Consider the following 15,377-nt stretch of genomic DNA (forward strand, 5'->3'; position numbering starts at 1 on the left):
TGGAACAGTCGAGGGCGGGCCAGCTGTTTTAGTTCTGCTTTGGAATGAAACCAGGCCCTGTAGAACAGATGTGTGACAAATGTCCAAGGGGCAGTCTCAGCCCAGAGCGGCCAATGGCCCAGTGGTTAGGACACACACACAGACCTGAGTCTGGCTCAAGTGCCCTCCCCCTGGGTTGGTGGCCATTCTATCCCCCTCGCCCCCCCAATCTTCCTCCCAGGTGTCACCAGAAATTCCATCCTGGAGTGGAGACCCAGTTCCAACAAGTCGGCATTTTCCAAAGAAGGAAGATTCTCCTTGACAAATTCCCACCCTGCTGTATCCTCATCAGAGTGAACTAACAGCCTTCCACCCCTACACGGCAGAGGCTCGATGCCTGTCCACTGAGGGTCACACCTACAGTGGCCCTGTGGTACACACAGTGGCTACACAGACAGGCGTTCCAGCATGAGGCGCAATGAACAGGTTTCACTTTGGTTGCTTAGTTAGCCTGGGCCCTCCTACTATCCATAGCATGAAAAAAGCAGCATCCGCTTCAATTACGGCAGAGTTCAGATGCAATTTGCTCCCCTATTAACTGCTGCCTAAGTGATCAGTAAAATGCCAGAAAGCTTCAGAGAAAACCCTAGAACTTGGCTCTGCCCTCAGCATCACTGGCTGTCATTTTCCATCCAAAAATGCTTTGTCACACTGCTGCCCTAGTCACAGGGCAATTAATCAGCTCACCCTTCAGTGGCATCCATATGGTGCCTATAGCCATGCAGAAGCCATGTGATTCTAGGGGTTCCCAGGGTCAGCAGAGTGCAGGCTGGCTTGCTTATTAGTGGCTGGGGAACTCATTAAAGTTTTATGAATGTTGAAAAAAAAACAACCCTTGCTTTTGCTTCTTACAGTTTGATATGAATATAGCATAACTCCCAGGCAATTATATGAATCAGAAACATTTTCTTCCTGCCACACTAATTAGCAGGTGGAGACATTTGCAGAGTGAGTGTAGGCACTAGCCACATTAACCAACTGGTGTATATTTTTTCAAAAACTACATGGCTGTGTCTAGACTGGCAAGTTTTTCCGCAAAAGCAGCTGCTTGCCAGCTGTCTACACTGGCCGCTTGAATTTCTGCAAGATCACTGACGATCTCATGTAAGAAATCAGTGCTTCTTGCGGAAATACTGTGCTGCTACCGTTCGGGCAAAAGTCCTTTTGTGCAAAAGGGCCAGTGTAGACAGCTCAGATTAGTTTTGCGCAAAAAAGCCCCGATCGTGAAAATAGCGATCGGGGCTTTTTTGTGCAAAAGCGCATCTAGATTGGCACGGACGCTTTTCCGCAAAAAGTGGACTTTGCATGCTCCCCCACCCAAGGCTCTGATTGGCCTGGGGGCGGGGGGAGGTGTCCTCCCATTGCGGTGCCTAGAGGGAAGTGCCAGCTGTTTTAAAACAGCTAGCGATTGTCTGTAGGCACGGGGAGGGAAGGGGAGGGGGCTTCAGGTGCTTCCTCACCCCCAGGCCAATCAGGGTTAGTGGGGTGGGGGTATGAGAAGACTCCTGGCTTTGTCCCTTCTGCCCTTCTGGGGCAGCCCAGAGCCATTTCAGACATGGGACAAAAGCTTCCTACTGATTAACCTGCTGAATTTGATTTTGAGCACCGCGCTGCTCCTGCCGAGTTAGTTCCATTACCACTGCTTTGTCCCCAACAATCAATAATAAAAGAGTAGTAAAAAAGCATCTTTCACCCATTTCAGTGAAATGTACAAAGCTCCCCACAACCTTCATTCCGCTTTTTTTTTTTTTTTAAACATCAACTTATCTTAACATCTAAGGCATCTGCTCTGCTCAGGCGCAGTCTGGGGGTGCAATCAGACAGGGCAGAAAAGTGTTTCGCTTTCCTAACCCTGTGGAACATAGTCTGCTGTTCTTTTCTACTGATCTTTCCTATCAATTCACTTTGAATTCGGCTTGAGAAGTAGGTCATGTTTGCAGTACCAGCCTGAATAGCTTCCAGATGACCCCAAACCACACGCTCCTACCCTGCAAAAGATTCAAAGACCTCCCCTCTCCCAAAAAAAAATCTTACTAGGATGGTCTAATTTCACATCTCAAAGCAAAACACCTCTCAGATAAGTACAGGAAAATGTCTGGGACAATGCAAATGATGGCACTACATATCCGGCAACTTGTGTTAGTTATGTGACCCTTTTCCAACCATGCTGCGAGGCCTATCCTACATGTGATGGTCTCCATGCATTTCTTTGCACAGTAGTGGTCTGTCGCTAAAGCAGAAAATGTCCATGAACCCAGTTTTACGGTTTGCAAAAGCAGATATGAAATTTGGCTGTAAAAGCAAACAAGTGAAACAGACTGTGAAGGCCTGAGTCGAACTGAGCATCAGCCAAACTCGCTGGCTTCGCTCACACTTTAGAGTTTGCCAAAGACTTTCAATTTTAATATGTGGCTTCCTGTGAATTAGCTTGGTGAAAAGTCTTGTTCCAACTTAACAATTCAACTTCCTGCCAAAGGCAAGTGAACAGAATTTGTCAATTATTGTCAAGTTGCTGGATCTGCCTTATCAAGTTCTTCAGTATTTGAACCTTCAATACTTGAATCATTTACAGTGTCTGCCTCCATCACAGTTGTGGCAGTAAGCAGTGTTCCCTCTAATTTTTTCCACTCATGTGCACATGTGCGGATGTGCACCACAAGGAAAAACACATGCTGTGGGTGCTCTGCCAATCACCTGGGAGGCACCTGAATCTCTCCTGGGTGGCCACCCAAACGCTTGGCCTACAGGGAACACTGGTGGTAAACAGGCAACTTTCTGTCCCAGAATCAATGTCTCCAGAAGAACCCAACAAGTCAATGCTAAGCTCCATGCTGGAATCAAAGACTTCATCACCCAGGAAGCCAGACAAATCCAAACCAACATCCCCACTGACTCAAGGAGGCTCAGACTATTTGTGGCTTGTGCACAAAGAACAGAGTCAAACTTTGCACATTTCAAGAAGCTTTATGAACTACAGCCGCTTCTCCGATCTTCTTTACGGTTGTGCTGCTGCATGTTTTCTGAGAACCTCTCCCCTGTGTTTGTTGTAGGCATCCAGAGAGGAAGCCGTGGTTGACTCTAGGGGTGTGTTTACACAGTAGCGTATACCTCAAAGTAAGCGACACACTTTGTGCTACACAAATCGCGTAGCTTATTTCGAAATAGTTAATTTCGAGATTTGGTGCTGTCTACACAGCACTAAATTTCAAAATAGACCGCTATTCCGGCATCTTCCTTAATCCTCGTGCAACGAGGTTTACAGGAAGCTGGAATAAGAAGGCCATTATTTGGAACGTATTTTGAAAAAAACGGCTTCCTGTGTAGAGAGTGCAGATTGCTATTTTGGGATAACGGACCTTATCCTGAAATAGCGCCGCGGTGTAGATGTACCCTGAGAATTCATCCCCCAGGCTTTTCACAAATGAATGGCTGGGCTTGGAAGGATGCTCAAGCAGGTGAGTGATCAAACTAATTTCTTTGTGAAATGCTGAGGGAAATCAGGTGAAAGGCCAACCCCAAAATAGCTCAGTAAAAATTCAGGAGAAACTAAGTAGCTACTGCTCTGGAATGCAGATAAGCCCAATGAAGGTGAGGTTAAGTGAAGGAAGCAGCTACAGAGATGAGGGAGGGCTGGAAGAAAAGAGAGAGAAGTTAAAAAAGCTAAAAATAAAAAGCTCTTCCTGGGCCTAACCTCACGGGACCTGTTTGACCGGCTCTTTGCACAGCCCTGCCGCCTGCACGCCTGCTTTCTAAGCCACCTCGTGAGGTATTTTAACCAGGAGCAGCATTCTCAGTTCCTATGAAAAGCTTGGAGGATGGGGGGTCCTCTGAAGGCTGGGGGCGGAGGCTTGCTGGGGTAGAAATTTAAGTGCAGTGGTGGGAGTGTTTGATGGGGAGGGATCAGTGGAGGAGGTTCTGTGTATGGGGGTCTGCGGGGGTCAGAATGCAACAGGGTTGGGTGGACTTGGGGGCAGCTCCCCATACAATGACCCCTCCCCCTTGCGGAGGAGACATGATGGGGTCAGGACACGGGGAAGAGGTGCAGAGCTGCCTGCAGCCGGGCAGGTTCCTGCGGGTGGGTCTGACCTGGCCCCACTCCGGTTCCCCCCTTCCCCGGCAGCTGAGTCAGGTGCAGCATTCCTGTTCCCCTGGGGTCATTCACCTGGGGCCGAAATGCCCAGATGCTTGGGAACCGGCTTGGCTGCCGGGCTCTCCTGGCTCACGGCTTGGGCTGGTGGCAGGAGAGCAGCAATGCCAGACACACCCAGGGGCAGTGAGTTTATTCACTAGAGGCATCACGCCTGCTTCTGCCCTCTAGTTGCCTAACACCCCAAGCCACTGCTGCTGTGCAGTCCAAATTCTCTCAAGCCCCTTGGTTCCAAAAGTCCTGGGAAAGCCCAGGAAGAGGACAGAAGTAATTCACCCTGTAAATACGAACTTTCTGTCTTTGGACCCGTCATGCCTTCCCAGCCCACTGTAGGGCAACACCACCCCAGAGGGTCTTTCCCTAATTGAAGACAGTGTCACTGTGTGTATGGAAGGAGCTGGCTTGAACCACGTGGACACGAGTTCCCCAGGGGAATGCGTGAAACCTGCTGGATTAGGAGTCAGACCCCTTTACTTCTTGATTCTGTAACAGCGGGAGAATGCTGCCAATCTCCAGAGCCAGCCCCAATAATAGGTGAGATGCCAGGCCCTGTCTGGAGAGCATGGGAGGAGGCAACAAGGAGGAAGAAAGGACGAAGGGAGGGAATAGGAGAAAGAGGTGAGATGAGGCCAGGCAGAGCAAGCAAATGGAGAGAAGATGAGACGGAGGAACGGGCAGGAAAACATTGTCAAGGCCACGTCTGACAACAGAACAATCTGTACTCCACAAGACAAGCAAATCCATTCCCACCGCGAACTTCATAGTAGCAGCAGGGATCGGGCTCAGACCCTCCCGCTCAGATTTACAGCCCCTCCCCACATAAGCTGAAAATAACACCCTCTCTTCTAGGCTAACCGTACAGGGACTATGACACACAGCAGAGCAGTTCTGATGACATATAACAAAGGGCCGCCGTTTACCTACACACACGCTCATGAGGCATACCTACAAGCTCCCTGCAGCCCAGAGCAGGCAGGCAAATTGCCGTTACAAAGCACACACCGCCGCTCGGAGCACTTACATGGCATTAGTGTGTGGGCCTGTGAGGGATTTCATGGAGCTAAGCCACAAGGTCGCTAGCCAGCACTCAAACTGAAAACAAGCTTAGAAACTGGGATTTGATAGCAACTTTCTGTGCTTGGAAGGGAGGGGGAGGAGAACCACACAGCCCAAGGAAACCCTGCCTCGACACATGCTCCGATATCACAGAACAGCATCTTCGGCCCCTTATGGCCTCTTTTCTTTCAGTCACTTGTTGCAGCTGCATGGTGGTCACCACCGCAAACCGCCACTAGGGGTCAGGTTTTGGCCCTTTTCACTATTCTACGGGGCGCGCTGCCTAAAACCAAAGACAGCCTCATTATTTCTGACTTAGCCCTGCTCTCACAGGAAGCCCATGGCAAAGCGAGGACTTGTAACCAGTCCGACATGATTATATAAAATCATGGAGAGGCTGAATAAAGAGAAGTTATTTATTAGTTCCCATAATACAAGAACTAGAGGACACCAAATGAAATTAATTGGCCACAGGTTTAAAACTAATAAAAGAAAGTTCTTCTTCACACAGCGCATAGTCAACCTGTGGAACTCCTTGCCAGAGGAGGCTGTGAAGGCTAGGACTATAACAGAGTTTAAAGAGAAGCTAGATAATTTAATGGAGGTTAGGTCCATAAAAGGCTATTAGCCAGGAGATAGAAATGGTGTCCCTGGCCTCTGTTTGTCAGAGGCTGGAGAAGGATGGCAGGAGACAAATCGCTTGATCATTGTGTTCAGTCCACCCCCTCTGGGGCACCTGGTGCTGGCCGCTGTCGGCAGACAGGCTACTGGGCTAGATGGACCTTTGGTCTGACCCAGTATGGCCGTTCTTATGACATGGGAGACCAGGAACCCCTGACCATCCTTCCCAGAGGGAGCGGAACGAACGTGTCCCACTTTCAAGATCTATGGAGGAAAGGAAACTTTCTCCCTCTTTTATTCCTATTTTTTTTTCCTGAACGGACACTCTCAGGTGACGTTTAGGATTGAACCTCAGCTCAGTGTAGACAAAACAAATTCAGTTTTGAGTGAAAACCACAAGGAGTCCTGTGGCACCTTAAAGGCGAACAGATTTATTTGGGCATAAAGCCTATGCCCAAATAAATCTATCTTTCAGGTCCCCCAGGATGCCTCATTGTTTTTGCAGATACAGACTCACACAGCTACCCCTCTGGGACTTGTCAGTTTTGAGTGTTTGCTGTAGCCTGGTCTCCCAGCAATTCCTTGAGTTACCCTCCCTCCTCCACAGAAAGATTGGTGGCTGCCAATCTAATGACAAACCAGGCAGGTGACTTCAGGGTCTGCTTTTGCTGGTTGCCCTGGGAACGGCAGATATCTCCGCATTGATCTCTGAAGCTATCAGGGACTCTTACAAGTCACATCTGGCTGGTCCTTGATGCTTGCTTTTTCCCGTCAGCGCTGGATGAGCGTTACAGATCAATCTCCGCTGTTATAAATTAAGGAAGAACCGGGCATTTCTAGCTGCACATGGGGGTGCCATTTGGCGGAACCAGAATAAAGGCTTTTTTTGTTGTTGCTGATGTTCTAATAATTAATTGCTGGCAATCATAGAAGCAAGGCCTACATTTTACTTTGAAAACTGCCTAACAGCTGAGAGCGTGGGGACGGGGAAACATGTTAATTGCCTTAGGAAACACACCCATGATAAACTTTGAAAGTTTTTATATTTTTATATTTTTAACTAGCTGAACAACCAGGCAGAGTAAAGCCACCAGTCTGCTCCCACATGTCGCCAAACTCTGTGCCAGGGCTTAAGAGATATCATCAGGCATAGCTGCATATGCACAAGCTGGAAGAAAAGGCCCGATTCAGCCATGGGAGCCGAACCAGGCCCATTGAAACTAACCAAAGCAATTTTCAGAGCTCTAATTTTACAGGCTGCAGGGAGCTTGAGGTAACTGAACTTGCAGCATGCTTCCCTTTGCCTGATTTCCCTCCATGCCTTCCCTATCGTAGACCCATCCTGGCATAGGATGTGCACCGAGGACTTTTAAGCCAGCAGCTATATCATCTCTGCTGAAAGCCTGCATCGAGAACTAGGAGATTCGATGCATGTAACATATGATACTTTAGCAACCTTACGCTCATGCTTTTCTTTCTGGTAGTAATAAACCTTTAGATGTTAGATTCTAAAGGATTGGCTCAGCGTGATTTGTGGGTAAGATCCAGAGGGTAAATTGACCTGGGGACTGTGGCTGATTTCTTGGAACCGGACAGAACTTGTTCGGGGAAGCTGAGATTGGGTTCTAAGACCCCTCACCTGTGTATGAGACCCGTGGCCATCTGGGGCACGGATATTGCTGGGGTGTCGGAGGGGTTTTGCTCGTGAGGCTTCAGGCAGGCAGCTGAAGCACTCCGTGGGACTGGTTTGTGGCCTGTTTGGGAAGGTCTCCAGTCTGGGGGCTGTAAGGAGCCCCGAATTTGAGCAATTCACCCTGAGCTGACGCCCTCAGCTGTACCCAGACCTGGCCTGGTCTGTCACAGTGGTGCTAACTGCCCTTATGAGAGGCCTGTATAAAATAACAAATCCTCCATTAGCCCCCGTAGTATCGGAGTACCTCACAATTTCCAGTGAAATTATCCTCACTTTAGCTCTGGGAGGTAGGCACGGGCTAATCTCTCCCACCATGCCCCATTTTATAGCTGGGGAGGTGAGGCCCAGGGCAGCTAAGTGACTTACAAAGGCAGCTGATGGCAAAGCTAGGACTTGTACCCTGTCCTACATGGGAGAACAGTAACCACTGAACTGTCCTTCCCTGAGGGCGTGAATGAATATGCCCCATTTCAAACCACTGCTAGTATCGTTACGCAGTACAAAGACACACCAGTGTCAGCCCGACAGGGCCTGCACAGCCTACTAGAACTGGCTCCCCTGTGAGGTTAGTACCATGAATGGGTTGTGTTAGGGTTGCGCCTACTCACCTTCACCAAGATCGCGGCTTCATTGTGCTAGGTGCGGTACAGACACATGGTAAGAGCCTGTCCCTGCCCCCAAAGAGTTTACACTCTGCCAGGCAGACAAAGGGCGCAGGGGGGAGAAGTACTGGTGCTTTATAAATAAACCAGCTCCTCTTATGGGGAATGATCACAGCCACAGAACACACACTTAGAAAGGGGAAAGCTGAATGAATGAAATGAGTTGTAAAGGCAGCGTGGGTCTAACCCCCTGCCACGTAACACAGCCACCCTGCTGCTTTCCCCCAGCTCCAGCCAACCCTCGAGGTCTGGCTGCCCCATGCAATGCACAGCAGGATCATGACAGCTGTTCCCAGGATTCCACTGGGGTTCCATCCATGCACACTGCACGGCATCAGCCAGACATTCCTTGGGGACGTTCATTGGATGTCTCTACAGTGTAACTGAACACCCATGACCCGCCTGTACCAGCTGACGTGGGCTCAGGCTGCAGGGCTGTAGCAGCGACTTTCAGGCTTGGCTGAATCCCAGGCTCTGAGACCCCTCCCCCCAGAGTCACCCCAATGAAACTGCTCCGTCACCCAGTTCCCAGCCCTGCAAGCTTGGGTCAGTGGGTGCTGAAGTGCAGTGTAGACATACACTGTTGCCAATGGAATCGCCCCGATCTAGAGTGCATTGAAGTCAATGGAAGGAGTCTTATTTGATGGACTTTGCATTAGACTCAATTGGATTCCTTGGCTAACAATTGCTTTTCCAGCTGCTGGGATGAACTGGTAGCTTAAGAAGGATTTGCTTTGTCATTAAGACAGCATGCAAACGACCCCGCCTGCTTGTTTACCTTTCTGCTCCCTTCATCATAAAACAGTGCTGTTGGGAGGACCTAAACTCTGCCTGTAACATTTAGACCCTAAGGTCACTGCAACCAGCTGGATGCTTTGGCTGGCAGAGCATTGTTATTATTATATATCAGTGGTTTCTTATACAGGCAGTAAATTAAAGCTACGTGGGGCTCCAGAAAGGAAACGCTTCTCGAGTCGCATTGTTGGGGCCAGAGATTTTAATTCATTTCTGAGGCTGGCTCAAGCTGAGACTGGCACGTGGAGTAACAGCTCCCGTCCCACAGCCGCATGGCTTCATTACTTTCTGCCCATGCCAGTACAGGGGAAGAAATAGACAGGCACTTGGTTCCTCCCATCTACTTGCGGGCCGGGGTAGCTGACCCATGTTGTGGGCAGGGGCTAATAACGTAGCCCTGGTGCAGGCTGGCAGTGAGGGGGAGGGGATGGGACTCGCAGGTGTGTTCTTGAGGCAGGAGGCTTCACGGTGCTACTCCTGGGAGGGGGCAGCTATGTTTAAAACCCCAATAGCACAGCTGTGTTTTTCTCCAGTACCATTTGAGGTGAGTGCCAAAGGGCACTGGCAAGCTAAGGTGGTTCTGGCTCTCTCTCTTTTTGACAGGTGGGGAAACTGAGGCACAGAACAGCCAGGTGACAGGTTTGGGCACAGAACCCCGATTCACTCACTCTGCATGAGCCATTACACAATGACCTGGGGGACACATTCCACTACTTGCTGCAGGGAAAATAAATTCTTTGTTCCCACAACTATATATTGTGTGAGGAGAAACCTCAATTCCAGTTAACTCAGGCAGCGACAGCAGCTGCACCGTTTGCAGAAGAAACCCTCCATTTGTCTACATGGCAACTAGCTCATTAAGCTAATAAAATAGTGTTAAGGCACCAGGGGCCTATGTAAATATTGATTTGACTTCTCCCGCGCTGTCTCAACACATTCCTATTCGCTCTCGCACATACAAAGCATGCTCGGTTTGCACTAGTGCTCACTATCGGTACGCCCAGAGACACACTTACGAAGGGACCCTCAGAAAACTGGGAAATGGACAAACATTCCCATGTTGTCCATCTACAAGACCATCCCACCCTCTCTGACCGTCCCAACATCGAGTTATTATTAATTGTATTGCCATATTGCCTAAGGGTCCCAACCATTAATCTGGTCCCCTGTGTGCTAGGCGCTGGACAAACAGATCAAAAGAAAGTCCCTGCACCAAGGAGCTTACAATCTAAGCCAAACAAGAGGTGGATACACACAGAGCAAGGTGGGAGCACGAGGAAACAACGAGGCAGTATTCATCAGCATAAGAGCACACCGTTTCTACAGTCCATGCGCTCTTTCTGCAGCAGCTTTCATCTGGCAGACTAGATCCAACCTATGGGCCAGTATTTGCCCTACTTGTTCTTCATTTCTGGTGCTGGCAAGGAGTTCAGGTGATTTACCTTCTCTGATGTCAACACTTAAAACAAAACCATTTAGAGCCTCCTCCAACGCCCATTGGATTCACTGGATGTCTTTATTTCCATTGACTGTAAAGCGCATTGCATCAGGCCCTTTGTACCAAATGTCTTTGAGCAGATGTGCCAGGGACAGATCCTCAGCTGATGGAAACGGGTCTTGCTTCAATAGAGCAATGGGCAAGAGCTCTGCCGGAGAGGATGGAAGTCTTGCCCTTGTCCTCTTCTGTCAAAGCGTCTCTTCCAGCTCTTTCAGGAACTCTCCGAAATCTTGCTCTGAACAAGGCCAGGAAGGAGTAGACCATAGCCATGTGGCCTCGCTGTGGATGAATGTAATGCTTCCTCCCTGGCTCAGTGGGTGGGAATGGCTGACAGGTGCAGCAATCTGTCCTGGGAAATCAAAGCAGTGAAGAGTGCTTTTGCATTTGCATGGCAACCCCCAAAATAAGTAAACCTTCTCTCAGTCCACATTACCTGTACGTGCTTAGCGTTGACTTGCAACAATTAGATGGGAAAGATTTGCAAATCCATGCTCTGCACAGGCATTGGGCTTCACAGTTGTTTTGTTTTGCAAACCTACACACTGCCCTTCATCCCAATAAAATTATCCGGGGTGTAACGTTCTCACCCACCATCAGGCTCCTTGACATGGCCAGTGTGGTCCTACAAGATCTAGTGTACCTGTAAATCAAACCCCTTTTACTAATCTGTGGGGATGTATTGGAATCCCTCTAGGGAACTACTCATGAAACGAGCAAGTGCTGTAGCTTTGTTACTCTGGGACCCCAGCTAGTTAGAGCAATGCAAGCGTGGGTCTGTCTCCAGGAGCTGCAATCACACGGCCTGACTGCAGCACATCCAGAAAGCAGCCTGAAAACTCAATGGGAAGACCATCATTGCTTTAGCTTTGATCTTTTCGGCATCTCCCCCCTCCGCAGAGAAATACCACAACTCCCCTTGGTAGATTACCCTTCAAGGCATGCGTGTGCTGTTATAATCTTGACACAGGAACTCAAATCAGCAACTAACACTCTGTATGGGAACGGCTACTCCTCGTTGGGCCTGTATCTGCAGCCCTTACACAGGGTGAGTAGCGGTGACTGCTGGCAATATGACCTGATTCTTACACAAGCATGCCTAAGCAACTACTCTGCTAGTGGATGGGGGCAAAATTCCCTTGATACCAGCGAACCTGCATGCATTTGCTCCTGTAGATACCTGGGCCCAGCTTGAGTAAAGACGGCAGAAAGGGGCATGTGCGGCTGAAAGTTCAAGGTACGGTCAGGGAATTGTTCTCTAAGGGTACGTCTAAACTACATGGAGCCATGTAGATTTGTTTGTTCGGCAAAGGGAAATGAAGCTGCGATTTAAATAATCATGGCGTCATTTAAATTTAAATGGCTGCCCCGCTCTGCCGATCAGCTGTTTGTTGGCAGATGGGGGCAGTCTGGACGCTCCCCTGCCGACATGAAAGCCCTTTATCGACCTCCCCGGTAAACCTCATCCTACGAGGCATAACAGGGAGGTTGATAAAAGGCTTTCAGGTCGGTGCGGGAGTGTCCAGACTAGCATGCTGAGCCGACAAACAGCTGATCGACAGAGCGGGGCAGCCATTTAAATTTAAATGAAGCCGTAATTATTTAAATCGCGGCTTCATTTCCCTTTGCCGAACAAACAAATCTACATGGCTCCGTCGATGGAGCCATGTAGTTTAGACACTTTAGTAACAGTGCACTGGAGCTACTAGCCCTAACGGTGTATTTACACTGGTCTAAGACAGACCAGTGTTTGGCTCCAACAGTTCAGCCCTTTGGAAGGTCACATGGAGGGTTTTGATGAATAAACACTCAGAATCAGTGGGCAAACCTCTAACAGTTGGGCTCAAATCACACCCGTGAATCACCCAGCTGAGTTTTACAGACCCATGAGATTCAGAGAGCTGGAGAAGCTTCTGTACTTTTGGATGCTTATTTGAGCAGATCTGTTAGCTATTTGGCTGGTCTCCATTCTGCAGGAAGGCAGACTGCTTCAAATAGCCACGTACTGATTGAAATTCCCCATGAAAACAGGACCATTTTGCATTCGGAAGGAGACGAATAACCTAATGTGGCTGTTAGGGATGTAACCAGTTAACTAGGTCAGTGTTTCTCAACCTTTTGTTATAAATTACCCCCTTTTTAAATATATATTACTCCCAGTAACTACAGTTTTCAGACATGCACATTTTTTTTTCTACCATTGCAACACGTTTGTTTAAACAACTTAATCGGAGCTGGGTGGGCGATGAAATTTTTGGGTGTAAAAAGTACAAAAATAATAAAGCGCTGTAAAACGTAAAACAAAAATTCAGTTTTCTCCAGATTTCAGTTGTGTTGACGTACCTCCCAGACTTCTCTCTAGTACCCCTGAGGGTACTTGTACCACTGGTTGAGAAACACTGAACTAGTTGACCGGTAAGCATCACCCTTATAGGGTGATGCTTAGCAGTAACCAGTTAACTGGGAAGGGGGAAGGAGGGGAGGCGGGAGCTACTCCAGCCTGGCCAGGCCCACCACGCTGTGGACAGGGGTCTGCTTCAGCCCAGCTGGGACTGCTGCACCATGCCTGTGGGATCCTGGTCAATGTAATGTTTAATGAGTTAACTGTTTGAATGAGAATTTCCATCCCTAATGGATGTGACCTCATTAACCTCTCCAAAGGGGCAAGTATCTTTTCCAGTCACTCCCAGGAAGCAGCACAATTTCTTCATGGTCCACGCAGCTCATTCCCTGAAATCAAGCTAAGAATCCAGGGAAGGAGCAAGCCACAGCATTTCACTGGCTAAAACAGTCCCTGCCTTTTCCCACACCATGTTCGAACTTTAAAGCAGCCCTGCTCACAACAGAGAAGACACCGGGGTTGAAGCGAGCAGGGAGGTGTGTGGGCCGAAAGATCAAATGTACCAGGAAAGTCCTCTGAGCTGCACAAATCCGAGGAGGAAAAATGCAGCTCATGCCAGCTGTGTCATTGCTAACCTGAAAAGAACCAGTCACCCAGATGCTGGAAGATGTTTTTTTCTAGGGTGAGAGAGGATATTTTATAACCTGTTTTCGTCTTACGTCTCTGAAACTGAGTGTGATGAGAGCAATTGTGCACAGCAATGGGTCATCATCTAGCAATACTCGTTAGGGATGTGATGCAGTGGGAATACCCTGAGAATGGAGGAATTTCCTAGGCTTTTGAAGGGCCCTTTAGCCATAAATTTAAGTGGGCTCTCATTGCCCAAGATTTTTTGTTGTTTTGCATTTCCCTTGCGTAGACCCTCACTAACACTCAGACCAATGTTCCCGGTAATCTTTTCCATCCATGTGCAGAATTTTTCTGCCCATGTGTGGAATAATTTTATGTGCACGGAGGCATGTGGAAATGTGCACCACCAACAGAAACAAAACTTAGCTGTGCTGATCAGCTGGGCAACATTTGAACCCTTCCTGAGTGGTTACACAAGGGCACAGCTTACAGGAAAAACTGACTCACCCCATTTTCTATTCCTCCCCAACCTAAAAAGACATCTTGGTCAATAGAAACCAACCCAGAATTGTGTTTATTATTGAAAATATACAATATTTCTGAACATCACATAAAAAGCCTAGTAGATACGTCTGCTCTAGATCAAAACGCAAAAGAGATACTTGCTGTGCAGCACTTTGCACATTCTTCGCAACACACACATCATCACCGTCGCCATCAGTCAGTATTTTGTACACAGTTTCCCTTTTAATTTATTATTCTGAAACCCAAGCCACACAGCTGAGCCTGAACCAATCCTCCACTGTCCTTTTCCTTGCCACCGGGGAAAATAAAGACACCCAGTGGCTGCTAGAACAGTTTCAAAACTATTCGGCTAAGCAGAGATGAAACACAATAATCTAGAGAGCTCCAGAGACACCGCTGAGTCTGTCAGTTTCAAAACCTTGTGTGCGAACAAGGCCGGGCACCAGTAAGACAAACAGCCGGCTGTTAAATAGTTCAGTGATCTCTGTCCAGCAGAGGAAGCAGAGGAGAAGATGCACACACCTCAATCCTTCCCCTCCCTCCCAGACCTCCTTTTGCCTGCTGCCTTGCTCACTAGGCGAGATTTTTACCAGGCTCAAAGAAGGAGACAGACAAACGGTTGAAATCATTGAGTGCTGAAGTGTGGAATGAGATTTCGTCAAAACAGTCTCCTTAACCACAATCCTTAGAGAAAAACAAAATCGATCGTTCCTTCCACCAAGCTGCGTTCCCCATTGTCACTCGATGCTGACACTCGCCAAATGGGGCCACCAGTTTTAAATCCCATTCGTCCTGCTCCCTCTCCGGCCTCCCGCCCACCCCTCCTGTGCTCCTCCGTTAGAGTTGTGGCTGGTTGCCTTAAAAGCAGCGTCGTACAGAAATGGAGAAATGTCCACCGGGACAAAAGGGGGTGCCTCGCTGTAAGAAGAGCGCACCGTGCTGAGAAAAGGAGGAGGAGAGACAGACAAAGAGGGGACTCGGGAAAAAGGTGGAAGGTGGCTGGACTGCTGCGTGGTCAAACGGCGGCCGTCTGTTTGATGCTGTGGAAGCTGATTCTCGTCGGGGAGGTGGGGATCGACATGGCCCGGGCCACGCGGACGCGCAGGGCATGATGGTCCTGCCAGCGGTGCCAGCGTTTCCTCGCGGCCGAGCGGACCTGAAAGGAGAGAAGGAAGGGGGAGAGGATTAGGGAGGAACCTGGATTCCCCCCTTAAAAGGACGCTGCCCACTTGAAATCCAGTCAGTTTTTAAAAAAAAGGGGTCGTGGGTTCTGCTGTGACCCATTGTCTCCTTGGCTAATGTTGGGGGCTTTACAGTCTCGCTGACGTGCTGCAGCAGCCCCTCGCGGCAGTACCGGAGCCCCTCGCGGCAGT

The 15,377-nt window shown here is 48.9% G+C and overlaps 1 protein-coding gene across 3 annotated transcripts in view; it reads right to left on the minus strand.

Annotated features, from left to right (window-relative positions):
- Nucleotides 1-12,735: 12,735 nt before the first annotated feature.
- The window catches only part of CRHR2 (corticotropin releasing hormone receptor 2), a 274,002-nt gene continuing 271,360 nt past the window's right edge, over nt 12,736-15,377 (minus strand). For all 3 annotated transcript variants that reach the window (XM_075922873.2, XM_075922874.2, XM_006120580.5), the window contains one exon: nt 12,736-15,160. In XM_075922873.2, the coding sequence (XP_075778988.1) occupies nt 15,020-15,160 (141 nt within the window). In that variant the 3' untranslated portion in view covers nt 12,736-15,019. The remainder of the gene's footprint in view (nt 15,161-15,377) is intronic.

Source organism: Pelodiscus sinensis, chromosome 2 (genome assembly GCF_052426305.1).
Source record: "Pelodiscus sinensis isolate ZL-2025 chromosome 2, ASM5242630v1, whole genome shotgun sequence".
Classification (NCBI taxonomy): Eukaryota; Metazoa; Chordata; order Testudines; family Trionychidae; genus Pelodiscus; species Pelodiscus sinensis.